The sequence below is a fragment of the Gastrolobium bilobum genome, unplaced genomic scaffold (genome assembly GCF_033153095.1).
Source record: "Gastrolobium bilobum isolate Gb01-03AN ecotype WA unplaced genomic scaffold, APGP_CSIRO_Gbil_v1 utg24917, whole genome shotgun sequence".
Classification (NCBI taxonomy): domain Eukaryota; kingdom Viridiplantae; phylum Streptophyta; class Magnoliopsida; order Fabales; family Fabaceae; genus Gastrolobium; species Gastrolobium bilobum.
In genome coordinates, this window is record NW_026895125.1 from 66,626 (window position 1) to 93,192 (window position 26,567).

The 26,567-nt window shown below is 33.7% G+C and overlaps 5 protein-coding genes across 16 annotated transcripts; 1 reads left to right on the top strand and 4 right to left on the bottom strand.

Annotated features, from left to right (window-relative positions):
* Positions 1-2,466: 2,466 nt before the first annotated feature.
* On the bottom strand, positions 2,467-3,923 carry LOC133318500 (probable transcription factor At5g28040). Its single transcript, XM_061520530.1, has one exon. The coding sequence runs from the start codon at positions 3,822-3,824 to the stop codon at positions 2,670-2,672; it is 1,155 nt and encodes a 384-aa protein (XP_061376514.1). The 5' UTR covers positions 3,825-3,923; the 3' UTR covers positions 2,467-2,669.
* A 2,708-nt stretch (positions 3,924-6,631) lies between these two features.
* LOC133317387 (probable transcription factor At3g04930) lies at positions 6,632-7,729 on the top strand. The gene has a single exon (XM_061519271.1). The coding sequence runs from the start codon at positions 6,632-6,634 to the stop codon at positions 7,727-7,729; it is 1,098 nt and encodes a 365-aa protein (XP_061375255.1).
* Positions 7,723-10,325, bottom strand: LOC133318296 (guanosine deaminase-like). 3 transcript variants are annotated; one of them, XM_061520316.1, is made up of 5 exons: positions 10,153-10,325; positions 9,747-9,806; positions 9,360-9,550; positions 8,477-8,581; positions 7,723-8,373 (listed from the first exon to the last, which is right to left on the bottom strand). In XM_061520316.1, exons 1-5 carry the CDS (start codon positions 10,187-10,189, stop codon positions 8,185-8,187), a joined length of 582 nt encoding a protein of 193 aa, XP_061376300.1. In that variant the 5' UTR covers positions 10,190-10,325; the 3' UTR covers positions 7,723-8,184. The 3 variants fall into 3 exon arrangements, with proteins under 3 accessions (XP_061376300.1, XP_061376353.1, XP_061376423.1); XM_061520369.1 differs by lacking the exon at positions 10,153-10,325 and adding an exon at positions 9,950-9,971 and having other exon boundaries at positions 9,747-9,797; XM_061520439.1 differs by lacking the exon at positions 9,747-9,806.
* Positions 10,326-12,377: 2,052 nt separating this feature from the next.
* Positions 12,378-14,106, bottom strand: LOC133318216 (small ribosomal subunit protein eS24z). Its single transcript, XM_061520236.1, has 5 exons — positions 13,958-14,106; positions 13,818-13,859; positions 13,504-13,674; positions 12,753-12,839; positions 12,378-12,656 (listed from the first exon to the last, which is right to left on the bottom strand). Exons 1-5 carry the CDS (start codon positions 14,027-14,029, stop codon positions 12,615-12,617), a joined length of 414 nt encoding a protein of 137 aa, XP_061376220.1. The 5' UTR covers positions 14,030-14,106; the 3' UTR covers positions 12,378-12,614.
* Positions 14,107-22,678: 8,572 nt separating this feature from the next.
* LOC133318589 (probable serine/threonine-protein kinase WNK9) lies at positions 22,679-26,409 on the bottom strand. Of its 10 annotated transcripts, XM_061480782.1 has the most exons (9): positions 26,094-26,409; positions 25,974-26,011; positions 25,500-25,727; positions 25,146-25,366; positions 24,571-24,728; positions 24,321-24,486; positions 24,057-24,260; positions 23,171-23,954; positions 22,679-23,059 (listed from the first exon to the last, which is right to left on the bottom strand). In XM_061480782.1, exons 1-9 carry the CDS (start codon positions 26,166-26,168, stop codon positions 22,876-22,878), a joined length of 2,058 nt encoding a protein of 685 aa, XP_061336766.1. In that variant the 5' UTR covers positions 26,169-26,409; the 3' UTR covers positions 22,679-22,875. The 10 variants fall into 10 exon arrangements, with proteins under 10 accessions (XP_061336766.1, XP_061336709.1, XP_061336595.1 ...); XM_061480725.1 differs by having other exon boundaries at positions 22,681-23,954; positions 24,057-24,134; positions 24,303-24,486; positions 26,094-26,396; XM_061480611.1 differs by having other exon boundaries at positions 22,681-23,954; positions 24,057-24,134; positions 24,258-24,486; positions 26,094-26,396.
* Positions 26,410-26,567: the final 158 nt, after the last annotated feature.

Below are 26,567 nucleotides of genomic sequence, written 5' to 3' on the forward strand. Positions count from 1 at the left end.
CATAAGGGGAAACTGCCCCTTGTGTCTCATGCTGACACCACCAGAAAGCGCAACGCTGCTACAATGGCAGCGCCTGTCACACCCAACACTGCTATCTGTAGTAAGTCCCAAAGAGGGTTGACCTTCTCCCCACCAACCTACATCGGATGCGCACAACCCTCCTTTATAAAGAGCCCCGGGGGGACACCATGAAAGGGATTATGTATCATGATATTGCCTATTAACTTTAAGTCTTATTATCATTTACCTATCCATTGTTGATTGCTTGCCTGCACTTGGCACAATACCTCTTAGCCTAGTCTGTACCTAAACTAAGAGTATTATCTATACAGTGATTCATCCCTAAAGGAAACATAGTGGACTTATAGATCTTAATGATACAATTTCATAAGATTCTTATTCACAATTTTAATTTGCATAATTTTATTAAAAATTCGTGTACTAAGATTCTCAATGTGAGTTTTCCTTCTACTAAATGACTTATAGTTTATATCGAAAGTACCGCTGAACTTCTATGATAGTGTGAAGTTCACTGTTCAACTCAATCATTCCAAGGAAAAAAATTGTATACATTTACGTGTGTGGTCCATATTTTACTTTCTTTTCTTTTTGAATAACCTCACATGAGCTTCATATATTTTTTATTTGTGTAAGAAATAAAATTATTTCCTACATATGACAAATATTAATCCTATTATACAATTTGTTTTGCTAGAATCTTATTTGCCATGTGATTGACACTGTCATTAATATATTTTTCGAATTTCAAATTTGGAGGTTGAAATGGTGGTGAAACATTGGGTATCGGATAAACTAATCATTGAACAAATCAGAATGAGAGATAAATAACCTTTGTTTCAACCCTTTCCCCTGCCTCCCTCCTTTTAATTTTCACCCCCTTTTCGGTGGAAAGGCAGAAATGTACTGCACATTAAAACTCTACCAGAATCAACTAGTAACAAATAACTGACAGGCCACAGCAATGGACCCCCGCAAAAGATAAAATAAAATAAATGACAGCAGGAATTTCCCCTAATTGCAATTCAAATAAATAAATAAAAAACAACTTTAAGGGGTGTTTGTTTCAAGTTTTTGAAGAGGATTACCGGTAATCCTTCTTTGGTAAATGTAATTACCACGTTTGGTAGAAGGAATAAATTACGATTCCCGGATATCCAAGGATTACTGGTAATTTGATTTATAAAGAAAAGTCACTGTTCAGATTACCAAAAATAATATGGTAATTCGGAATACCAATCAGAATACCAAGTAAAGGGAAAGCACAACAATAAATTTTGAGACAAAAATATCCCAATACACATAAAAATCTAGACCCAATCTATCAATTACAAAAGTAAAAATAGTGTGGGGTTATTTTTGTAAAATAACTCGTATTCCAAGTCATATTTCGTTCTAAACCAAATATGGAATCAGTAATTTTTACCCAATATTCCCGGTAATATTTTGACGAACCAAACACCTTTTTCGTAAGATTCCAAGTAAACTCAATTTCTACTGTATTCCCATTAATCATGATTCCCGATCACCAAAAAATTTCTCTTGTAGCAAATAATTTTCAATACCTGCAGTATGAACAGAAAAATCACAATTGATCGCACTCATAATACTAGCTGATACAGCCTTCTTAAATATGACAGTATCAGATGTTGAAGTTTAGAAAATGCCATTGCGGTCATACTCAAGAGTACAAAATAAAGCCAAAATACAAAAACTCATAAAGTACAAAACCCAAAGGCAAGCGGTGATAGCAAGGGACGTTTGGAGGGAAAAAAAAAATTTACTAGAAAAATGTAATTACTAGAAATATAGTGAGAAATGAAGTTTGGTAAGAAAATTAAAAAAAAAAGTTGTTTGGTTGGCCAAAAATTGACCAAAGAAATTGGATAGAATTTTATAAGTCTATATTTGATTGAAGATAAAATATTGATGGGTAAATGGGTTAAAATTATCAAATTAACCCCTTTTTAATTTTTGAATGTCAATAGAAATAGATCTTTCTTTCAACGTGTTCCGTCATCCATATCTCTGTCTTTCCTACCAACATAGTCTCAGATTACATTTGGATGAGGGAAATTTTGAGATGAGGGGCATTTCAGTCTACAATATCGTGCCAATTTTTTCACTTCCCTAGTCTTCTGAGGTGGTATTTGCAAACAGTATTTTTAACATCAATTTACACACAACTTGAGTTTGCATCGGTAATAAGGTTGCCTAGTTTTATTTTTCTTAACCCTCTACCAAACATGGTATTAATAATATCTAACTCTCACTTATCCATCCATCCCATCAGAAACCATCTACCAAACGCCACCTAATTGTAAAAATAAAGCAACTTCTCCTTTTGTAAGAATATTCACTCACAATTGCTTATTTTACAACACATCAAAATACAATCCCGTTCATCGTGTACCGATTCATTGCATTCTATATGTACATACATGTACAAGAAAATCATAATTCAAAGAAGGGGAAAATTCTACAGGAGACTTAAAAGTTAGAACATTTTATTGAACAACTGTTGTATGCGATCATCAAAAGCTAAAAGCTCAAGAAAATCACTAGCTGTTTAGCTAACCTATCTATCAACCATTGATAAAGTAAAACCAAAAACTATCAACAAAACTAAAAGCTGTGTTATACATTTTGTGTCATCTTCCAGCATCAACTGATCGCAACTCCTCCAGAGTAACCTTGATCTCATCCTGGGCCAGTTTCAAACGCTTGGAATACACTTCCAGCTCCAAAATCTGTTGCTTCCTCCACTTGTCATCATCTACAACCACTTCCCCAATCCCCAAAGTCAATAAATTCGACGGCATGGGAATGGGATTCAATACTCCAAACCCTCTTCCCATGGCACTACTCACCAACTCCTTCAACACTGGCGACAAACAACTTCTCACCTTCTCTTCAATCAAACCCTGTATGTTATTGCTATAACTACTTTTGTAATTATTGGTATTATTATTGTTATGATTGTAATTATCATCATCATTATTATTATTGCATATACAATTATTATCTTTGTTCAACGCTGAACCATCATTCTTCTTCTCCTCCGTTTTCATCCCCGATCGAGACCGTGACCGCTTCCGCGGCGGGGTTTTCTTCTCCGTCGTCGCCTCATTCTTCCACGACATTGAATTACCGAAATTACGGTTAGGGTTAGAGTGAGGCTTGATTTCGTCGTCATCTTCGACGGCACCGGCGACTGGAACCGTGTTGCTCCAGATCTTGCGCGAGATTTCGAATGTAGCTTGATCGTGAGGGCTCTTGAAGGAAAACTCCTTGCCGGAGCTGATTTTGTCGATAACGTTGCGGTACTTCTTCTTCAATCTCCGCAGCTTCTCGACGAGCTGGTTCTTGTTGAAACCGAGCTGAAGCTTTGACTTGATTTGATCGTAGAACAGAGCGGTGTCGTTGTGGTGCGAGGATCCTCGTTGTGCCGTGTACTCCAGGAACCCCTGCAACAGCCCGATCTCGTCCTCGTCCGTCCAAAGACGCTGGAACAGTCTTCGCGAATCGTCCAACGCCTTCTTCTCTTCGATTTGCTCCGTCCGCTGCCGTTTTGGCTCAGAGGAGTCGGCGACGACAATTGTGGCCATCGGAATCGACGCGTTTTCGCCGTTTGAGACGGCGGACCAGGGCACCGCGAGGGCGGAAGCAGAAGGTTCGGTTTGTTGGTCGTCTTCTGGTTCCCCTAAATCGTCGTCGTCGTCGTCTTCCTCCTCCTCCTCTAGAGTTTCGTCGTCGTCGTCGAGATCTTCTTCGGGGAAAATTGCATCGTTTGGCTCGGATGCCATGAGAGAGAGAGAGAGGGGGTTGAAGAAGCAAGGGGAGCTGGTTAGTTAGGCTAAGCGCGTGGCCAGTGCTCACGGGATTTGGTTTGTTATTGGAGTCACTTCACTTGGTTGGAAATTGGAATAACTTGAGAATGAGAATGAGAATATGAAAGGGTGGTTTAGCCGTTTAGGTGGTGGACCAACTTACCTAAACCAAACAAGTTGCCACACATGAAATTTTTATTTAATTCAAATAAATAAAGCTATAATAAAGTTAGGGTTTTATTAGTATTATGTAACATAATGTAAGTGTTGTTTCCAACTCTCACATCAAAAGAGAGAGAGAAAGTGGAATGATGAAAGAGAAAAAAAAATATGTGGACTCCACTTCTTTAATGTGTGTGTAGAAAAGTGAAGTTATATTATGTTAAATGATAAACATAAAACCCATAAACTTATTTAAAATATATAAGAAGTGCTTAGACTTAATTGAAACACAATTTACTTTCACTTGTTGCAGGATTTGGGCTATAGAAGTCAAAATAGAGATTGTGTCAAGTACGTATATTTATCCTATCCAGCTGGCAGTTGAAACTTGAAACCTTGGAACTTCTTTCTGATTTTATATTTGTTCCGGTGGTAAAAAACTTTAATCCATCGATATCTTTTTTATTAAAAATAATTTATTTTGAAGATTTAAAGATAAATAATTTTTTTTCCCTTTTATTAAAAGGGAATATCGAATTCGATGATTCCCATGCATTAAAGTTTTTTTCACTCCCCACTATGAGCTCATTTTTAATACAAGAGTAATATGTATTACTAATGTTATTCATCTTCTTACACTTGTATTTAAGATAATATTTCTCTTTTTTTTATATCATCAATCAGTATTGGTATTTAATTTTTATTGGAGAGATATATAGAGAATGAAGTATTGTAGGAATTTATCCCCACTACTGACGTGTTCTATTCCACCTAATCACTTATTTAACTATTATTATTTAAGGTATACACAAGTGGACTTTTAAAAAAATGTTATTGACGCACTTACATATGATTTAAAAAAAAAGCATTAGATTACCAAAAAAAAAAAAAAGCATTAAACAAAAAAGAAACTTTTAATTTTTAATATCTGAAATGCTATATTTTGTATGAAATATTTATTTACTCTTTACTAAGTATCATTAATATGACTCGTCGACTAATTATCCATTTTTTAAAAGTCAACTTCTAGATTCAACGTAAAACTCGACCATAAAAGTTGTTGGGTGAGTCTCGATTTTGAGTTCTAAATAACAGGGAAACTGATTTTGGAGAGTCAGAAAAAATAAAATAAAAAATGTGTATGCAAAAACCGTTGTAAAAATATCCAACGGTTGTAAAGGAGTTGAGGAAGGGGGAAGGATATTCCACTCCGAAACGCTTTAAAAGGATATTCCATCGCCTAAAAGGATTTTTTTTTTCTTGTATAACATTTTTTTTTTAATCCAACGGTTGTAAAATATAAGGCATCAGATTATTTTTTCTTATTATAATATTTTCATTTGAAAGTTAGGGGATGGAATACCTGCTCTAGATTTGTTTTTGTTTTTTTGTTAGGTTTTACTTCACAAATCACAATGGATAATAAAATTTTTCTTCTCTGTTTCAAGGAAATGGTATTCCATCTTTGTTGCTCAATTCTCGTTCTTCTTTAGGACCCGTTTAGATGAGCTTTTTTTTAGTCAGAAATTACTTTTTTTTCCAAAAAAAAAACACTTTTATTTTAAGGTGCATTTGGATGCTACTTCTAAAAAAAGCAGAAGTCATAAAAAAAATCAAAAACTTACTTTTTTCAGAAGCTAACAATTTTAGCTTCTCAAAAAAGTAAAAGTCAAAAGCTAATTTTTTTTTTTCAAAAAACAAATATGTTTTTAAAAATCTAAATAGTTTTAACTTTAATAAAAAGCACTTTTAAAATAAGTAGGGCATAAAAGTAACTTTTTTTTAAAGGCAATCCAAACGCATTCTTAATCTCAATCAGTATCTTCTTTTTGGACAAATCTTCGATCTAAAATTACGACCATTTACCGAAAAAATAAATAAATAAATTACGATGAATGTACAGCAAGATGCGATATCACACCAATCCACGAGATAAAAAAAATTTGTAGTAAGCATTTAGGATAAAATGCTGGTTGCACATCACTTGGTTTCTCATATTTATCACATCAGTGAGGTTACAGAATTTAACTTTTTGAACATAAGAGGTTACAGAATTTGAATAAAAAGGGAGTGAATATTTTCACATGGAAATTTCGCATGACCTGGTTGGAGAGAAGATCTCATCAGTTGATTTGTAAATCAACTATCACAATTTTTAATGAACAAATTTGTGAAGTAAAAAATATCAAATTAATTGCTTATAGTTGATTTAAGAATGAATGATTGAGATCTTTTACACAATCAGGTTAGTTAAAAAAAAAACATAAAAGTTCTAATAGGATCAAACATAATCAAATGATAGAAACATGATCAAAGTACGTGCTACTAATATTACTGTTATTATTTTAGGCAGAAATGACTGCCTTGGTTTAACAACTAATATTCAAAACGAAATCATAGTAAGTATTGTTTTTGTAATAAGTCAAGCTCTATTTTCTTGTATTTTATCTGAATTTGAAATTTATGGATGTGCATTTATAATGAGATAGTTTTATTTTTTCTCTCTCTCTCTCTCTCTTTATAATTGTGGGGATTATAGGAATGCATTCTATTCATAGTAAATGCACAACTACCATCAACGAACAAACAGTTGGTTTGATACTCTAATAGAGCGAAAAAAGATGTCTGGTGTCTCCTTAAAAATGCTTTCGCCGTTGGTTTCTTGGATCTTGTCGCCCTCCTCCTCTTCCTCCTCCTCATCAGAAGAAGAAAGCCTTGACATTATCACTGACGAATCAGACTATGAAAACGATAATATAATCGAGAACGACAAAGTGGAAGATGACGAGAAAGACCATAACGACAATGCAGAAGACGACGAGAATGACCATTTTCTCAGTTCCTGCGATGTCCATGACACCATTCCTCTTGCGCTCCCCGTTCCCAATGGCTCCCCCGCCGTGACGGTGGCCTTCCCCGGGGCCATCACCGCCACCCCTATGGTAACACGCTCAAAACGACAGCGCACCACCAACTATTCTGGCACCGTGAGACAATATCAGAGGCTATGGACGAAGGATGACGAAATGGAACTGTTGAAGGGATATCTGGATTACATCAACCAGAACCGAAGAGCAACCACCTCTCTCCAAAATGATGTAGCTTCGTTGTACGATCACTTGAAGCCCAAACTGAACGTGGATTTCAACAGGAACCAGCTTGTTGAGAAGCTGCGTAGGTTAAAGAGAAAACACAAGATGGCTTTGGACAAAGGCAAGGAGGTTCCTTTCAAAAACCTCCACGAACAGACTATTTTCGAAATTTCCCACAGGATTTGGGGCAATGACATAGACACAGATTGTTTGAATGGTGATGAATCACCCATTCCTGAAAGTCATGTTAAGGTGAAGACTGAACAAGTTGACAATTGTGATGAAATAGACAATAGGGTGCCAAAGCGGTCGCGGTTAAGCACAGATGATTTGAACAGAACAAATGACCAGAACAATGGTGATACAGATACTACTAGTAGCATACAGGGCTTCATTGAAGAAACTATGACGTCCTGTTTCTCACCATTGCTGAAGGAACTGTTGGATGATGCACGGGAAGGGACACTTGGCGAGTTAGCACCGATCCCAATGCCATTATGCCCTGGGGAAGAAGGCAATGAGCAAAGGAGAAAGCGTAGGATTTTGGAGCTGGAGGTGTATTTGAATAGGTTGGAGTTGTTGCAGGATCAGATCAAGGCTAGGTTAGAGGAGCTGCGGTCTAGCTGAGGATGATTGAGGTTTTTTATTCTACTCAAAAACCTACCCAGATGTGCAGAAATAGATGGTGGTTTCTTCCATACATATATTGCAATGATCTGTAGCATGAAAGAGTAGAATAGCTCTAGCACTGCAGACATGAAATCTAATTATATATGAATGAGAAACTTGGATTCTTTTGCTGTTTTGCACGATGGGCTTGTCATTTGTAGATTCATTGCAGTGAGTATCAGCTCAGCTGCCTCCTCCTCTGGCTTGAACTAGCTTTCCCTCCTGTGCAACTCCCAAACAATCAATCAGAATATTCATAAATTTGATGTATCAATAATCATTTGCAACGAACAGCAGCATAAGAGCACATAAATTTTATTTTTCTTGAATTCACGAATACATTTATAATAAGAAACTGAATTTTCATGAACATTTATAACTTGCATTCACTTTTAAAAAGACTATTCGAGCAATCAGTACAGAGGAAACTTGGCCTTTGTCTTCTCAAATACTTGTTCTGCAATTACAGCACCAGTACCATCGGCCTTTTTAATCTCCAAGTGGGCCTTTTGATAAAAACCAGTGCCCCTTAGTGCATCGGCAATAAAATCATCAAATCCAATTGCTATTGCAGCTTCTGCTTCAGCACCATAAACCAATCTCTGTTTGGACATGAACACAACAAAAAATGTGATAAATTTAATAAAAAATAGAGAAACGTGGGCATGAGGAGAAAATTAGGGGGGGTGGGGGTGGAAGGCTAACCTTAACTCTTGAAAGATGAATTGCACCAAAGCACATTGGACAAGGCTCACAAGAAGCATAGATTTCACAGTCAGCAAGGTCAATTTTATTCAGCTTTTGACAAGCCTACAGATAACGTCCGATCATATATGAGATCCAGAATGCTGTATATTTAAGAAAATAAGTACAAAAGGATATAGTTTGGGAAATATAAAGATGGTTTCCGCATCTTACCAAATATATATATATATATATGGTTTCTATCTTTCTGTACAAAAAAAATTAGGTCAACTTAACAGAGATTTCATACATATAGACTAAGCAATATATACGTGGATGAAGGGAGTCAAATGAATGTTTTTAATGTTAGACCAAACAAAATTAAATTTTAGCAACTTCAACTCACATCCAATCTCTGCAATTTATCGTTAAATGGTGTTTTCCAAAACTCCCAGAGTTTGAGGTCCAAATCTGTCTGAGACAGCAAATAATAGGTGATGGCAAGTAACAATTAAAGAATGCTCAAACTCCAGGTTATTTGGTTTGATACTTTGATTGAGAAATGGAAATAAGCGCCAATTTTTTATTGGCGTAACATGCCAGGTTATACAGATCCAGGTGTCATGATGCCTGTTTAAACAGTTTTAAGCCACAACTAAGAATGTAGGAAGAGACAAATAAATAAAGAAAAACTAACCAAACAACTTATCAAAAAGAGTATAATCAACCCTTCACTTAATCTGTCTCAATGATTGGAAACCAGTGGCAGGATATGTACAAGTTACAACTCAAAAACCTCTTTGTTTTAATAAGCTATCCATTCTGGAGGGCATGTGATCGGCCTCAGATTTCACAAATCAACAAGAAAATTCTTAATGGAAAAAATAATAATTATTAATTTAACCTCTCTTATGGCAGTAACCTCAGCATGAGCAGTGGGATCAGTGTTTCTTAAAACCATGTTATGACAGCTCACAACTACTTCATCATTTCGAACAACAACTGCACCAAATGGGCCACCATCGCCACATTCGACCCCTTTATATGCTTCTTCGACTGCTTTTGTTAGGAATTTGTGGTCTCTATCCTGTACAGCTGGTATAACAAGAGAAAATGACACCAATAAGGTAATTTACATAAGAATATGTCTGGTACTAAGCAAGCACATACACTTCTTCTGTGAGTTAAGAGTTATCAATTTAGGAAAATCACTGAAATAAATATTGTAGTTCCGTAATTCAGAAACCACTATTCAGGAGGTGCATCAAACCCTCTGAATCATAATTCATACCTTCTTGATGACCAGGGAATGCTGAAGCAACAGCAATAGTTCCATCTTTAGCTCCTAACACTATAACAAAAGCCAGGTAAAAGAAATTATCAAACAATCAGGTTCTTCCAGCGATAGAAGCAAAATAAACAAAATGCATCACATTTTAATAGCTGCTCTGATCTCTTTTTATTCAGATTTTTACTTCCTTTATTAATGTTAACATTCAATCTGGTTTTCATCCATAATCAAAGCACGATCTGTTTTTGACTCCATAGTGCAAGTAACAGTATTACATTGAATTGCATAGTTGAATTGAACACACTAATAACGACAATAATTGAAGAGGGTCAGTTTCGGCATGAAAACATTAACCACAAGGGAAACCGAACTAGAAGCAAAAGTGATGATTTATCAAGAAATTTACCATTAGGAGTAGCAGTAGTAGCAGCAGCATCCTCCATGATGGTATCAGAATTAAAAGAATAAGAGGACAAGGAGGGGATTTAGAGAATGGGTATCGTATTGGAGGAACTGGAACTGGAACTGGTGGAAAGTAAATAGGATATAGAAAAGAGAAGGCGAGAGAAATGAACCACGAAATTCCCTTGAAAAGACAAGACAACACAATATGAAGTTTGTGAGAAATGGATCACGCAAGTACACAGCTGTCAAAATTAACCTCAACTTTTTCATGTCTTTTTTTTGGAATAACCCAACCGGGCAGAACAAAAAAATACTACTTGTCTACTTCAATGGACCCAGTAGCCAAACCCGTTTTCATTTCTGTCCTGAGTTACATAACGAGTCTTTTTTCGTTTTTTAGTGGCAAATAATAAACGGTGTATAATTCTTTTTTGAATTCATTACCAAATATTTTTATTATTAATTTACTATCACTCTAATATAATTATGTATTTCGAGAAGTATATTAAAAGTTTTTTTTTTTTTTCAGAAATTTTTTAAAGATTGTAGGCTGAATAATGGGATTCAACGGTAATTAGAGTAGTAGTATTTCTCTCTTCAAAAACTTTTCAGGAATTATTAGATAAATAGTGAGATCCAATAATGATTAGAGTGATAGTAGATTGGTAGCAAGAACATCCTACCTCTTCTTTTACATTGTTAACTTTTTTAAACTCATTTGTTATTTTTTACATGATAGTGGAAACAATAGCAAATAATTAATTTTGCTTGAAAAATATTTCATGCTTTTATTGGTCCACAAATTCATTAGGTTGAAGCGATGGACACTTGTAAGGAACTAATATATGCTAATAATTTTACCAATGAGGAAAATATAAGTATGATGTTGCTGGAAAAAGAGAACACTTCCTACAGACCCTCCGAACAATATGGGGTCCGAACTTTTTGAAGCAAAAATAAAAATAAAAACTAAGGCACCCAAAACGAATCTCTATAACATTAGACAATCACTTTTTCTATAATATAACTCTTATAAAACTCTTTGTTTATAACATGGAATATCTCCTATCTTGCAACATGAAAGGTTTAAAGCCCAATCAACAATGTCAACAATGGCATTTAAACTATGGTTCCATGAAAATGATTTTTAATTATGCTATTAAGAAAAATAAATAGTATATGTCCACTATATAATAAATAACACCAAGTAAAATAGCTTATCCTCTTGATTTTAGGGTGAAAATACCAAATTAAATAGCTTATCTTCTTTCTTTTTTTTGGTAGATTGAAGGGCTAAAAAATGATATTCTTTATTTCCCCATATTCACGAAGAAATTTGTCAAAAGAATAACTTCCTACGATTTTGATTACATCCTTTTACATATTAATTGGAGAGAGTTTGCTATGCGAAAGATGGCCTGAAATTGATTTTTTATAAAAACAACATGTTTTAATTTTCAAGTAAATGGAGAGAATCCAAATCCCAATTTTCAAATGAGGAATTAATACAAATGATTTCTCATAAAAACACCCGTCAAATTTCTTAAGGCCATTCTTAGCCCCAACATTGTTAACTGAAAGTACTCAAAATACCCATCAAGACATGCATATGTTTAAGAATGCAACGTCAACCATGTACTGTTTGAAGAGAAGCGCCAAACAAATTTTGAAAAAAATTCTTATAACGAATTTTATTTTTTTTATAATGAAAAAAAAATCAAAAGCTAAAAACTCATAGAAAGAGTTTTTTTTTTAAACTCTTAGCAGCTTTCCTTAAATTATATATTTTTTAAATAGCCATAAATATAAATATATATATAGAGAGAGAGAGAAGGGGGGATCTTTTCTTGAGATGTGTGTTTTTAAATAACTTTAAACTAAATTTTTTATATAATCACAAAACAGCTTTAAAAAAGCTTTTTTTTTAAACTTTAACGTAAAAGTAGCTTCTAACTTAAAAATAGAGGAAATCCAAACATGCTCCAAGAGGGAACCATACAACACGACCATCTCACCCTGTAAAATATTTATAGAACGTATTAAAACCATGGGTGCAATAACGCTCATCATATTCAATGTCGATACAGTTCATGCATAGAATACCTTTAACACGGTTCAACATAGTTTACTCTTCAAAATCAGTTGCAGTCAAAGATTTCTATAGGAAGATTATTATCAGCTACGCCTATGAAAGTATGATAAATTTCTACGAGGAATTTAAAATCCTTTCGGAACAAATAAATGACGTTCTACTAATATTTGAAAACAAATGGAAGTGTTCAACCGAATTCTCAAAATTGCTCACTGCTTGCACTCAATCACAAGTTATAACTGAACATAAATTAAAGTATGATCAACACTTACTGCAAGACATTTCATTCTAGGAAGCTATCAGAAAATAAAATAGCCATTGGAAAATACCAATAGCAATAGAACTTTAAAATCAGAACAGGATGTCTCAACTCATTTCTTTTTCCCAGCCTTGGCAGCATCTGAAGCCTTGGTCTGCAAAAATAACAAATACCAGAGGTTATTCTTTTATAAAACAAGAATGATACAAGAGGTAAACAATCGTCAACAAGACACAACTGATTGTATTACCTTCTTTACTCCACGAATCTTCTTAGCTCTATTCTTTCTCTCCTTCATTTGCTTCCTTGACTTTTCTACCTTAGTATCAAGTCCATTCTGAAATAGAGAGAAGATATTTTAGTTTTGATCACACAAAACAAAGCACCCTAGGCTTAGACGGAAATAGCTAAAAGAAATGAAAATAAACAGTTCTAATTCTCAAATATGATAAATAACAAAGGCATACATGACAAGATATAATAACAATAATAAAGATGGGAAGATTCAGCTACTAGATTCACAGGCAAAATGTGCTGCCGACAATAATTTTTGTAAGTAGAAAGTAGTGAAGGTGCAATTAATCATATACAACATTGAAAGGAACTATTAGCCCCTACAAACTATTCCGAGGATATCATGGCAGTATTTAAGATGTTTAGCAGTCACCATCCCCAACTACAGAGCACTTCAAAATTTGTCAGAAAACTTAACAAATTCTGATATGCACACTCATTCAAATCAATTTTCCTAAAAGACTATGATGTTACAGCTTATAACAACATAAGAAACATGTATTTTAATCACTAGCAATTGCAACTGCTCCAATCCAACGACCCCTCCTCTCCCCAAAAAAAACACAGAAGGGAAAGTAATTGGAAAAATAGGAGCAATGATACTATAAGAACTAAGAAGTGCTATAGTATTTTAAATAAAGATCATCCAATAAAAAAGGGGAAAAAAAGTTACGAATAAAATCACACTAGAAGATGAGTCAGCTCACCCTGATAAGCCTGTACTTGGGCTCGAACTTCTTTGCATTCTCAACAGAATCATAAATCAAACCAAAACCAGTTGACTTGCCACCTCCAAAATGAGTTCGGAACTTGAAGACAAATACAGCGTTAGTGTCCTTCACCTCATACATTCTTGCCAGTTTTTCCTTTAGCTCCGCCTTCATGCCAAAACACAACAAAATAATAACGCGAGGTAATGTAATTTTCAACCAATAGCAAATCATAAATCTAATTTTCAGCTGCTAAAGTAAGAAATTATCAATTACGGGATTTCAGAAATTAAAAAAAAAAAAAAAAGTACCTTGGAAACGTTAGCCCTCCCTGGATGAAGGACATCAATGATCTGCATCACACAATAAACAGAATTCAGATCGGTTAATCAGTTAAAATCTGTTAGTTCACGAGAAAAAAAAAAGAGTGTGTGGAAAATAGAGAACTCACGAATTGCTTTCTGGAGAGAAGTCTATTAGTCATAAACTTTCGGGTTCGAATGGTGACAGCCTTGTCCGCCATGTTGTTCACCGCCGGCTATTCAACAACGGATAATGGCAATGCACCTCAAATCGACAGCGTAGGGGAGAACTAAGAAAAATGGAGAACCCAGTTTTAACAAGAAACCCTAGCGTCGGTCACGTGTCATGCTCATTAGGCACGTGACGTATCCTCTTCTATGTCGAAAGTGATTGATTGGGCTGGCCCAAGTGTGAGCCCGTCTGTTTATAGAGAGCTACTTCCTTTGTTTTGCCCACATTCTATCAAGAGAACTGTTTTGAGGTATGGACTCGTTGGATATTCAGGTTTGAGGTATGGATGGGTTAAATTAAGACAACGAAAAACTAAAAAACGAAGAGAATGAATTGGAAAATGAAAATAAATAAATAAAAATTGAAAGATCTTTTTAAAATGAAAAAAAATTAATGGATTTCAATTTATTCATAAAAGATCTTCTTAATACTAAAAAAAGATAGTATAAAATGAAAATAAATGCATTAAATATATTAATCAAAATGTAAAAGGCATCACATAAATTATTTTCCTAATACATAATAAAATGGGTTTAATAAAAAATGGAAAAAAAATCTCCTACAACAGATGATAAATGTATTTCCTGTAATTTCCATAATGGCATCACTTTTGGGTTTAAAAAAATATATAGAGAATTTAAAAAAAATTACTTTTCACTTATAATATGAATTTGGAAAAAGTGTGTATCATTTTAAAGGATGTAAAGTTGTGTCATTTTAAGTGAGAGAAAGAGATAGATAAAGGAGGAAGGAGAGTTGACAAAAAAATATAAATGTGTTGGTCTCACCTCTTTGTGAGAGTAAAATAACACAAATTATGTCGTTTAAAAGTACAAACACTTTTCCCTATGAATTTTACTAAAATATTCTGTATTTTTTTTTAAAACCTCAATATGACGTTGTTTTGAAGTAGGAGAAAATGCTTTTATTTGCTATTGCAGAAGAAATGTTAATCCCATTAGAAATATATTAAGAAAAAAGTATTTCTCTAGTCACTGGAAATAAAGTTATCTCCAATGAGCTCAAAACGACGTCGTTTTGAGGTTATAAGATTAAAAAATTATAATGATAAAGACTAAAATAACCCTGCAATATATTATAATTACAAAAACACATTGATTTTCGTTCCAAAACGACGTCATTTTGAGTTCACTGGAGATAACTTATCTCCATTGACCGGAGAAATCCTTTACCCATATATTAAATATATCTAAAACAAAGAAAAAGTAATTAAAAGTTTGTAAATTATTTAAAAGTGCGATTTGATTCAATTTGGTTTGTAAAAATTAAATATGATAAGTGAACAAATTAAATTTCAAAAAAATAAAAAAAAAGTGAATTTGTTAGAACTAATTTTTTTCAATATATTCATATAACATCTTCTTAACACCTAATAAATAAAATACTAAATAAAACGCACACTAAATGTATTCAAAACATTAGGTTTGCCCTCCTCTAATGTGTACAGTATAGTCACTGTTTGTTACGTTCCAATCTTCTTCTTTTTTTTTTTTTTTATAGAAAGTTACGTTCCAATCTTTCTTTCTTTTTATAACAATAAGGGGCATAGCCCCAAACAAAAACCAACAGAAAACATTGGGAGGACGAAGGGTGGGGAATTCATTGAGCCAGCATATGATGCCATTTTATTTTATTTTTGGCAGGGGGTGTTCGGGAAGGGGGAAATTTTTGGAGAAAGTGATACTGATAATTCTATGGATTTTATTTTTCTCGTGTTGTATGAGAAAAATTTGTGGAGAGAAAAATTAAACTCTAATTCTATTTACTTACATTTAGTATAAGTTTTTTGAATATTTTTTCAAAATTTTGATTTCTCTGAAATTTTGTTTTCTCTGAAATTTTGTTTTGTGTATGATTTTTCTTCCAAAATGTCATTAAAGAATACCACTAAAAAGATAGTATTCTTGGAATTTTGGGAAAATTTTACATTTTTTTTATACAAAATTCTAGTAATATTTTAAAAGAATGTTATATTTATAAACTTTTTGTTTACAAACTACACTATGTTTGAACGGTCATACTTCAATCAAGAATGTATGACCGCTCAGACTTAATCATACTTCAATTAAGGGTATATGACCAGTCACACTACACTATGTCTGACCGGTCATACTTCAATCAAGAATGTATGACTGGTCAGACTTAGTCATACTTCAATCAAGAGTATATGACCGGTCAAACTCAGTGTAATCTGTAAAAAAAAGTTTGTAAACAGATCTTTCCTCATATTTTAAACTATTAAACAGTTTTTTGGTAATATTCTGGAAAATTAACTTTTTCACCATATTCTTAAAATTTAGGATTTCCGAACAATAAAAAATTTATCCTCTACCAAACTCTCATTGAATGTCGTGTTATGTTAACAGTTTTAATCAACAATAGCTGCCAAGAACATCATTCTATGGCTCCTATAGTTTCAAAGATCAGACAATTCTTAGAGGGACTGGCATACGGTTGTGTCCCATACCTTGCGGGAAGGCAACATATTAGTTGATTGGAGTGGAGCCTATTCTAAAACTTTTGATTATTGGAATATTCATATACCGGAGCATCCTCCATCAGTTTGCAGAGAAATCTTAAGTAGAGACCCATGGGAGTTTGTAGTACAAGATTTTGTAGGTTTTAGCCACCGGCGGACCTGTATTGGTGCAAGTGTGTGTAAGTGCACACACAAATTTTTGAAAAAAAAAAGTATATTTTGATTCTTCAACAAAAATTAAAATTAGAGGATCCAATTTAATCTCTTAAAAAAAGTCGACTCTCGGTCCCTCTGAATTCCAAAATAGACCCGATTAGTCGAAATCGTAGTTCCTCTGAAATTCAAAGAAGACCTACATTAGTTACTCAAAAAGACTAACATTGGTCTATTTTAAAATTCAGAGGGATCACGAGTCAATTTGTTTTTAAGGGATTAAATTGGGTCCCGTGATTTTTGTTGAGAACCCAAAAGATACTTTATTTTTGTAGTAAGTTCAAGTTTTCTTTTCTTTTCTTTTTTTGTTTATATTATTTTATTTTGTAACACATTTAAAACTTTCTTTTAAAAAAAATTCGGGTGCATTGCTATCGAACCCCCCATCCCTAAATGTGCAGACATAAATAAACTTGCTTGGGTCCGCCACTGGTTCTAGCTTTGCTGTTTTTTCCTTGTATCCCAAAAAAAAAAAAAAAAAAGTTAACGCTGTTCCGTTCAAATAAATAGACGGAAAAAAAAACTACCAAAAAAAATATAGATGAAAAAGTTATGAATAAGGTTGATAAACGTTATTTTTAGGACAATAAATTGATAAAGAGTATATTCTTTAGAGTCCGAAATATAATTTTATCTTATAGCATAAGTTAAAAAATATATAATTTAACCCCCAAGGGTAGCTCAGTTGGCAGCTGAGCTCCCAAGGGATTGCTTGGTGCAGGGATCAAACCCTGCCTCAAGCAGTTTCTTGGAAAATCTTTGGGGGCCAGAGGATAAGCCAAAAATCTTCGGTTGGGGATTAGTCTCGTCCTTTCTCCGGTTGCGAAGCTTAGTGCACCACTGTTACAATGAGGGGCTAGCCCAAACGGGCCGTACCCCGAGGGCATGGTGCCCGGAGAAGGTTGAATGGGGATACCTCCTGACAATGTACCAAAAAAAAAAAATATATATATATATATATATATAATTTAATAACTATTTAATTAAAGGGGTGACGTTTTTTCCCGTATTTCTTTCTATTTAAAAATCATCCAGATTATAATAAGTGTTATAAAATAGAGGGAAAGAGATAGGGGAGAGACACAAAGACAAATAGTAGAGAAGACAAAGGGGACATAATTCTAATTCTAATTTTCATTAGCTTCATGTATATGTATAATGTATAGGGGCAGAATATACTTATCACCAAAAAAGTTTATCACAAAATTAATAATTTATTAATAAATGCGACCAAATAATTTCCAATAAATTATACCGTTAGATTGACGGAAATCAACGGTAATTAGGTTGGTTGTAAACTTTTTTAGTGATAAATATATCTTTTCTCTAATGTATATATAGGGTGTATATATAGGGATATGAACGAGGAATAATTAAACTTAAAGTCACCATTAGTGTAGTGGTTACAAGGTATATCAAGAGTCATGAGTTACATTTTTAGTTACCATTAATATAGGGGTTACAAGATATATCAACAGTCATGAGAAACCAAATAGTCATTCACATGAATATTTTAGGGACAACGATCAGAATATCACACTATTCACAAAAAATTACCTGAATGTCATGGACCAGAATTTTTTTTTTTTCAAAATGTCACGTCACCTAACTCGCTACAACACCTGACGAGTTACGTGTGGACACGTGGCAGCAGGTTCATGGCTACGTAAGCTGCTACACAATGTAGTGAGATTACATGGCAGACAACGTGTCAAACTCGCTATGCTGCATAGCATGTTACATGTCAACTTGGCGTGTTATATGTCTAGCATGTGTTAAACTCGTTACGCTGCATAACATGTTACGTGTCAGCCTTTCTGACGCGTGGCCGTACATGCTATGCTCGGTAGCATATTATGTGTAGGTAGCCCAGCAATCCAGCATTTTTAGTCTAATAAATTCATCATTTCCCCCCATTTCTTGCATCATTTATGGTCTAATAAATTATAGGATAATTTTAATTATTGAATTTTGTATTTTGAAATAAAATGATTTAAGGAAAATTAATATTGGTTTTAATGTTTTAGTTTTAAATAATTTATGTTAGAGAAATTAATTTAGGACTGTTAATTAAATTTAATTTATGTGTCTTAATTAATTTAATTTAATGCAAGAGTGTTAATTAATTTGATTTAATTTAGTTTATGTTAAGTTAAATTATTTTTAACTGTTAAGTACAAAGAGAGGTAGAGGTAGACTGAGACTTACCTAGGTAAATGTAGTTAAACAAGATTTAATGGAGTGAGATATAGATTGACGGATAATGTGTCTTAGGACGGAATGGATAAAAGCTACAAGTAGGGTGGAAGGTTAAACCTGTTGTTATTTCTATGTTTCAGATGATCCATTTTTAGTACTTTTTCTCTTCAACCCCTCTCTATTTCTTTTCCCCTTCTTATCTTTTATCTTATTTACCCTTTTCCCAAAAAATTTATTTATTTATTTTTTATTTATTTATTTTATTCTATTGTTATTTATTTATTTTATTTTTCTCTTATCTATCATTAGATTTATCTACCACCGACCCCAATTAACTTGGATTAAATGTGTTGTTGATGTTGATGAAGTAATTTAATTTACTTTAGTAGTGTTAATGAATTAAATTAAATTTATGTTTGTTAATTAATTTAGTTTAATTTTTTCTATATTAGTTTAAATTATTTTAGAACTATTAATTAATTATTTTTAGGAGTATTAATTAATTTCTTTTAATTTAGTTTATGTTAAGTTAATTTTTTTTGAATTGTTAAGTAATTTAATTTAATTTACGAGTGTTAATGAATTAAATTAAATTTATGTTTGTTAATTAATTAAGTTTTTTTTTATCTATATTAATTTAAATAATTTTAGAACTATTATTAATTACTTTTAAGAGTAATAATTAATTTAATTTAATTTAGTTTATGTTAAGTAATTTAATTTAATTTAATTTAGGAGTGTTAATGAATTAAATTAAATTTATGTCTGTTAATTAATTTAGTTTAATTTATTAGACTAAAAAGGTTGGACTGCTGAACTACTTACACATAATATGTTATGCAACACAGCATGTATGACCACGTGTCAGAAAAGCTGACACGTAACATGCTATGCAATAGAGCGAGTTTGACACGTGTTAGACACGTAACATGCTATGCAGCATAGTGAGTTTACACGTAACACGCCAAATTGTTACGTAACATGCTATGCAGCATAGTGAGTTTGACATACTGTCTGCCACGTAATCTCGCTGCACTTTGCAATGACTTAAGTGACCATGAACCTGTTGCCACGTATCCGCACCTAACTTGTTAGGTGTTGTAGCAAGTTAGGTGACGTGACATTTTGAAGAAAAAAAATTTCAATCCGTGACATTCAGGTAATTTTTTATGAATAGTGTGACATTGTGATCATTGTCCCAATATTTTACAACAATAAGGATATTTTTCCTTTTAATTCATCTTCCCCTTCTTTCCTTATTTTCACCAAAATAATTAAATATTGTTTTCCTTATATTGAGAAATAATTTCCTAATTATTTCTAATTGAAAAACCGCACCAAATTACATACACAATAATTGAATTTGTTTTGGTTCAGTGTAATACTTTTTTAATCTAGTGATTTTTTATTAAAAAATGACATTGAACTTTTTTTTTTCTTTCCATGAATCAATCAAATAAGAAATTAACTTAAAGTTTTAATAGAAATGACATTAAAACAATGTATTTACTTAAAACTTATAGAAACGACATTAAAATAAAATATAATTTAAAAGAGTGCATATGATTTATAAGTGTGGTACGATACATTTTGGTCGTAAAAATCAGATATAAAAATTAAAAAATTAGCTTAATTTGTGAGTTTATGAAAATCTCAGGTTAGTCGGAGGTTCAACATAGAATGTAGATTGAAATCCGCAATTCCATTTATTATTCAACAACTAAATCAATGAAGCTAATTAGAAAATTAGCTTAATTAACTAAAGAGAGTTCACTTTTTTAAAAGCTTGAGTTTCCAATAAAGTCGTCATATAAATTTTTCTATTGTTATAAAAGAAAGAGTAATCATAAGAAAAGGCGAAATTTTCAAGAGTTTGAGACAATTTTTTATCATAATAAAATGCACATTGTACATTGGAGATTCGCATTTTTAATTTTTTTTCCAATAATTTTCAAACTAATAAAATCAATTGACCATTAGCTAATATTGTTAATACATTTTTTTAATAAGAGTAAATATTCAAATTTGACGATGCCCGCTTTAGTCCCTAGCAAATAAAAAGGTCCATCGTGATTTCTAAGAAATTCAAAGTGAACCCATTTAGTTAAAATCGTGGTCCCTTACAAATTCAAAAAAGATCCATATTAGTTCCTCAAAATGACTAAAATGAGTCCATTTTGAATTTTTTAGGGACTACAATAAACCTTTTTATTTGTTAGGGACTAAAGCGGACATCGTAAAATTTGTTAAGGACTAAAAAAAGGTATTTACTCTTTTAATAACTATGCATGAAAAATATTTTTAAATCCCTGTCTCGTCATAATATTATCTGATTAAAAAACTGTAACTTACATTGATTCCACAATCACACGGTTTCTCAAGTCGCTGGTTCTTTAGAAGTCAGATTAATCAATTGAGTATATGACTTTTCATAAACACAGAAAAATCAGAAACTTCATGAGAAATTTTTAATTTTTTTTTCCATAAAGTCAGTTAATGAGGTCACTAAGTGGACCAATCCTTAATAATTATGTTAATGATTTTAATCCGTAACTAGCTTAGACATGAAATTTGATTCTTTTGGTGGGCCATTCTTTCTTCATCTTATTCTGGCTATCTTTTTTGGTCCAATTAATTGATTGCCTTCGGAAAACAACCCCATCATCCATGATTGAGAAAAAAGCAGAGGGCCTCCGTGAAGCAGAGCTAAAAGGTTCAATAAGTATCCCATTGATTCGACAATGTCCAGTCAGAAAACTGACATGCCAAATAATTTATGTATCAAAAGAAACAATAATTGATTTGCCTTGTCAACGTACCTTCAGCTTCAGCCCCATCCCTTCCCAATTATCATGCTCATGCATATAAATATAATCAATTGAGTTCCCTCCATCTGTAATCATATGACGCAACCAGTGCGAAAAATGTAACACAACCTATTGAGTTTTTGCTTTGTCCATAAACAGCTAAACTGGACTAGCACCCACACGGCCACACAGCATTTGAATTTTGACTATGCTCTCAGTTTTGGTATAATATAATCTTAAATGCTATGATATGACTACCGTAACCAATTGATGAATATCCACGCGCTTTACTTGGGCCCCGCTACCTATGATTTAAGCTTTCATTTGACCTAGTTGCTATTCTCAATTATTGCACATCTATTCACGGCTAAGAAAAAAAGGGAGAGTGATCATTTTGTCATGTCTTGGCAAAAAAATTTATCAAACTGTCACTGTCACGTCAACAGTAAATTTTGTCAAAATATCATGCGACATATTTCACTACACTGTGCAGCGAAATATGTTTGCATATAATTCGCTACACTATGTAGCGAATTTCTGCCTACTTGACACGTGTCATTTTTGCTGACTGTGCAGCCTAACATGACATATTTGGCTACACTGTGTAACGAATTATATGCAAACATATTTAACTACACAATATAACGAAATATGGGGCGTGGCATTTTGATAAAATCTAGCCACTCTGGTAAAAAAATTTGCCTAACATGCAAAATGTTCATTGTTCCAGAAAAAAAAAATAAAGCAAGCAACTAAACACGCCTTATTCCTAGTCATTTCAAAACTTTGTTTCATAACGTATGAGATAGAATAAACTTGGACAAATTTACATGGACTTCACCGAACGTTATCTTGGTAACTTACACGCCTCAATCATCAAATTCACGATCATTAATATACGTTAACCAAAAATCTGATTTTTATTTTTTAAATAAATTATCACTGCAGTGTATGTTGATGCTTTTTTTTGGGGGGAATAGGATTATAGCTAGTAGTAGTTTTCCTTAGTAGAAATTCCTAGGAAAAAGGGTGGGCAGGATGTAGAAATCAGATAGTCTCTATAAGGTGGATTTATATATATAATCTACAAAAGAATCCAATGAGTGCCTCAGAAAATTATAAATCAAAAGCATCAACTGGGAGGGAAACTGTCCTGTGCAGAGAGGGTGGAAGCAAGGAGCCTGTGTAAAAACTCTTTGCAGTAATCATAACTTCTCCAGGGGATGATTGCATCGCCTCACAATTTTGGTCCCTTTGGGTGTCCAAATTGGGGCTGCTCTTATGGACACGAGGATGGTTACTTGAATCATAGTTCCAGTTGTTAGTAACGGGTTTCAAGTGAATCCCATTGTTGCCTCCTTTTAATGTTTCTGTCAGTGAAGGTGGCTTAACTTCATCTTCTGTTTTGTGCTCTCTGTCACTACAATATGAAGATTTAGCTGTTAGCCCAAACTGTTGATCCTTGAGTTCCCTTAACTCCATTTGGTATCTTGCTTTGAGCCATCGCAATTCCTTTTGGATCTCTTTCTCACGGTCATCCGCAAAGTCAGTATACAACGCACCGATAGCAGAAAAATCATGGTTCCCTGACAAATTTCTTAAGGAATTTGCTGCTTCGTCGGGGGAGAACTTGTTTTCCCGAACATCCAGTCCTTTATCTTCAGCTGATACTGATTTACCTAATTGTTCATAATGTTCATCAGAATGGCTTAGATCAGACTCTACCGGACTCAGTTCACGACTTTCATGCTGAATCCATATCTCCTGAAACTGCAAGCAATCTGATTGGCTTGATATGTTTTGACCCTCTCTAACATGATTGTCATACTCCTCAGATTGGAACGTAATCTCCTCAAACCGCCCATGCATTGAAGCACATCCATGCCTACAACACTCGAGAAGTTGCAAGTTCTTGCTACTTGGATTATGTGAAAGAAAATCTAGAAGAGAGCCACTAGAAGTGTGATTAGACACACAATTGTGACATAAACCTTGAATTGCAAAACGGGGAGTTTCATCAATTCCTGGTCCTGGCCTCCATTCAGGTACCAAGGAAGCAATTTCCCCATCTATCATATCTGCTATTCTGGTAACATCCTGATCAGTAATGTCGAGTTCTGCAACCATTTCAGTTGCCACACTTATTGCTGTGTCCATTTCTATGTCAAATGGGAAATAAATATTTCGAATGCGACCTGTAATATACAATTTAGTCAGATTATTAAACTTAAATTCCTAAATGAAGTGTACAGATAACAGGTATAAAGTACAGAGATAATAAAAAGTGGCATCCCAACCTTCTTTATCAGCAATTCTTAGTCTCAAAAAGATGCCACCATCATCTTTCCTCTTGCCCTTGATGCTTATGTCAACATCTTCAGAGGGCTCGTCATCATGATACTCAAAAAGTTCGATTCCACTAGGTTCAATCTCAGCTGGATGAGAACACCAGTCTCCTTCGTACCCAAAGCCATTTGAGTATTCATTACTGAAGTTACTATAGCTTCGATGGAGATCCAAGAATGGCTGTCTGATGAGAGGACCAAAGTCATCCAATTCCCCACTGTCTACGGGTCTCAAATCATATTCATAATCATCAATTCGAAGAAACGGGTCATCTAGAAGCTCGTTTGCAGTAAGCCTTAGAGACACTGTGGCCAAGCATTTCTCAACAAATTGTCGCACTTCTGGATCCTTCACTTTATACAAAGCATCTGGCTTTTTCCCCTGCAGATAGAAAATGCCAACGGAATCTCGTCACTACAGAAACATCACTTGTCAAAAAGATAGAGAGAAAGAGAGCAAACTTACAGAAATAACTTTCTTGTAGATTTGAGCCGGATGAGTGCATTCACTATATGGATATTCAAATGTGACCATCTCCAATATGCACATCCCAAAGGAATATATGTCAACTAATTCATTATATGCCTCTTCATATACTTCGGGGGCCATGAACTCAGGTGTTCCTGTGAAAACAGAAGCACAACAGATGAAGTCTAACTAGTATCACTGACCCTTGTCCAACTATAATGAAAGCATTAGTAGTGCAGGAAATATCACAGTTTCTGATGATATCACCAAATCATTTTAAAAAAAGGCACCAAGCGAACTAATTGCCATTGGCGTTTGAACTGGCTAACATCATTTCTAGGAATAAATCTTTGGTACTACTGTTGTACCAAAAATTCAGTGTATCCCACCAATGAAAATATTACATGTCAGCTAAAATACTTTTTTTTCTGTTAAATTTTCTCTCTCTCATCTGATGTGTAAGACTCTTATTCATGGGATGCACTGAATCTAGGTACAGCAGTAGTACCAAAGATTTATTCCATTTCTAGATAGCTTGTTATATGAAATTTACTGAAATGAAACTAACAGACCTACACAATGAGCAGCATGGGATTTCCGGAGAATTGCTGCCAGGCCAAGATCTCCAATCTTTACTTCCCCTTGGTTTCCATTGATAAAAATGTTATCACATTTGAGATCTCTATGGATCACAGGCGGGTCAAGGCTATGAAGATAGAGAAGTCCACTCAGGATCTGTCTACACCAATGCTTCACTGCTCTGATGTTAACTCTCTTGTGCTTTTGCCTATACCTATTTGACAATTAAAACAAGAGAAAATCTGAAAGAAAAAGAAATAGCACAAGATCTAAAATGCACAAAAAGTATAATGAACAGATATAATGTAGAAGGAGGAAAAATAGTAGGAACTCCAAAAAGAACTTACTGTCTAAGTGTACCAGATGTGAACATTTCAGTCACGAAGTTGATATTCCTATTTGCAGTATCTACCCAAGAGGTGTAAAATTTCATAATGTTTCTGTGCTTCAATGTTTTCAGGAGATGAATTTCACAGTAAAGCCTCTCAAGATCTTCAGGGCTTTGTAGAAAATCATAGAGCTTGACCTGGTTCCAAGCAACTTCAATCCCTTGATACTCATCGAATGCTCTATATCTGCATCAATTGAGAAGCCAAACCATCAAAAAGTTGAAAATGAAAAAAAAAAAAAAAAAAAAAAAACTATCAGATGCCCATTTCAACAAACTCAAAGAAAAACAAAGAGAAACTCAAATTCCGAGGAAATGAGTACTTGCCCAGATAAACAATCAACTGAAAGAACCAAAAAGACTTGGAATTTTAGAAAAATAAGAAACGGGTATCATAAAGGAATAGGATGAGTTTGTTGTATTGTAATCATACACTGTCTTTGAAGCTCCTTTGCCAAGGATTTCATTGTACTGCAAAACACAAGGAAAACATCATCAAAGTGAGGTGGGTGAGGGAGAAGGAGAGATGAAGAGAGAAAGATGATGGGTGTACTCTGCCATATCTGCCAGTTGGATCAACTTCAACAAACTCAGAGTCATCTGGTTCAAGGAGTGTGACCCCATTCATCCTCTGGAATTTGCTTCACTTGTTGCTCTCTTTTCTTTTGTTTTTCCTATGATTAGAGATTTCTCCTTATTTCCCTTCCTCTTTTGTTCTGACACACAAACAGAAACCGAAAAGAGAGGAAGAAAGGGAAATAATAAATATTTCTCAAAAAATAATACTTTTTTCCGCAACCTTTCAAAGAGATTTTTTTTTATTATATAAAAAATAGAAAAAATTATGAAATAATTCACGAGAAAGGGAATAAAATGGAGAGAGAAAGAAAGTTAAGGCAAAAACTTTGAAAGTGTGGCTGTGCCACATTTCTGAGGAGATATAAACAGAGCCACCCACCCCATGACGGAACACGACAACTAGACACAGAGAGGAGAGAGAGAATCATCCTCTTAAACTAAGTAAAGC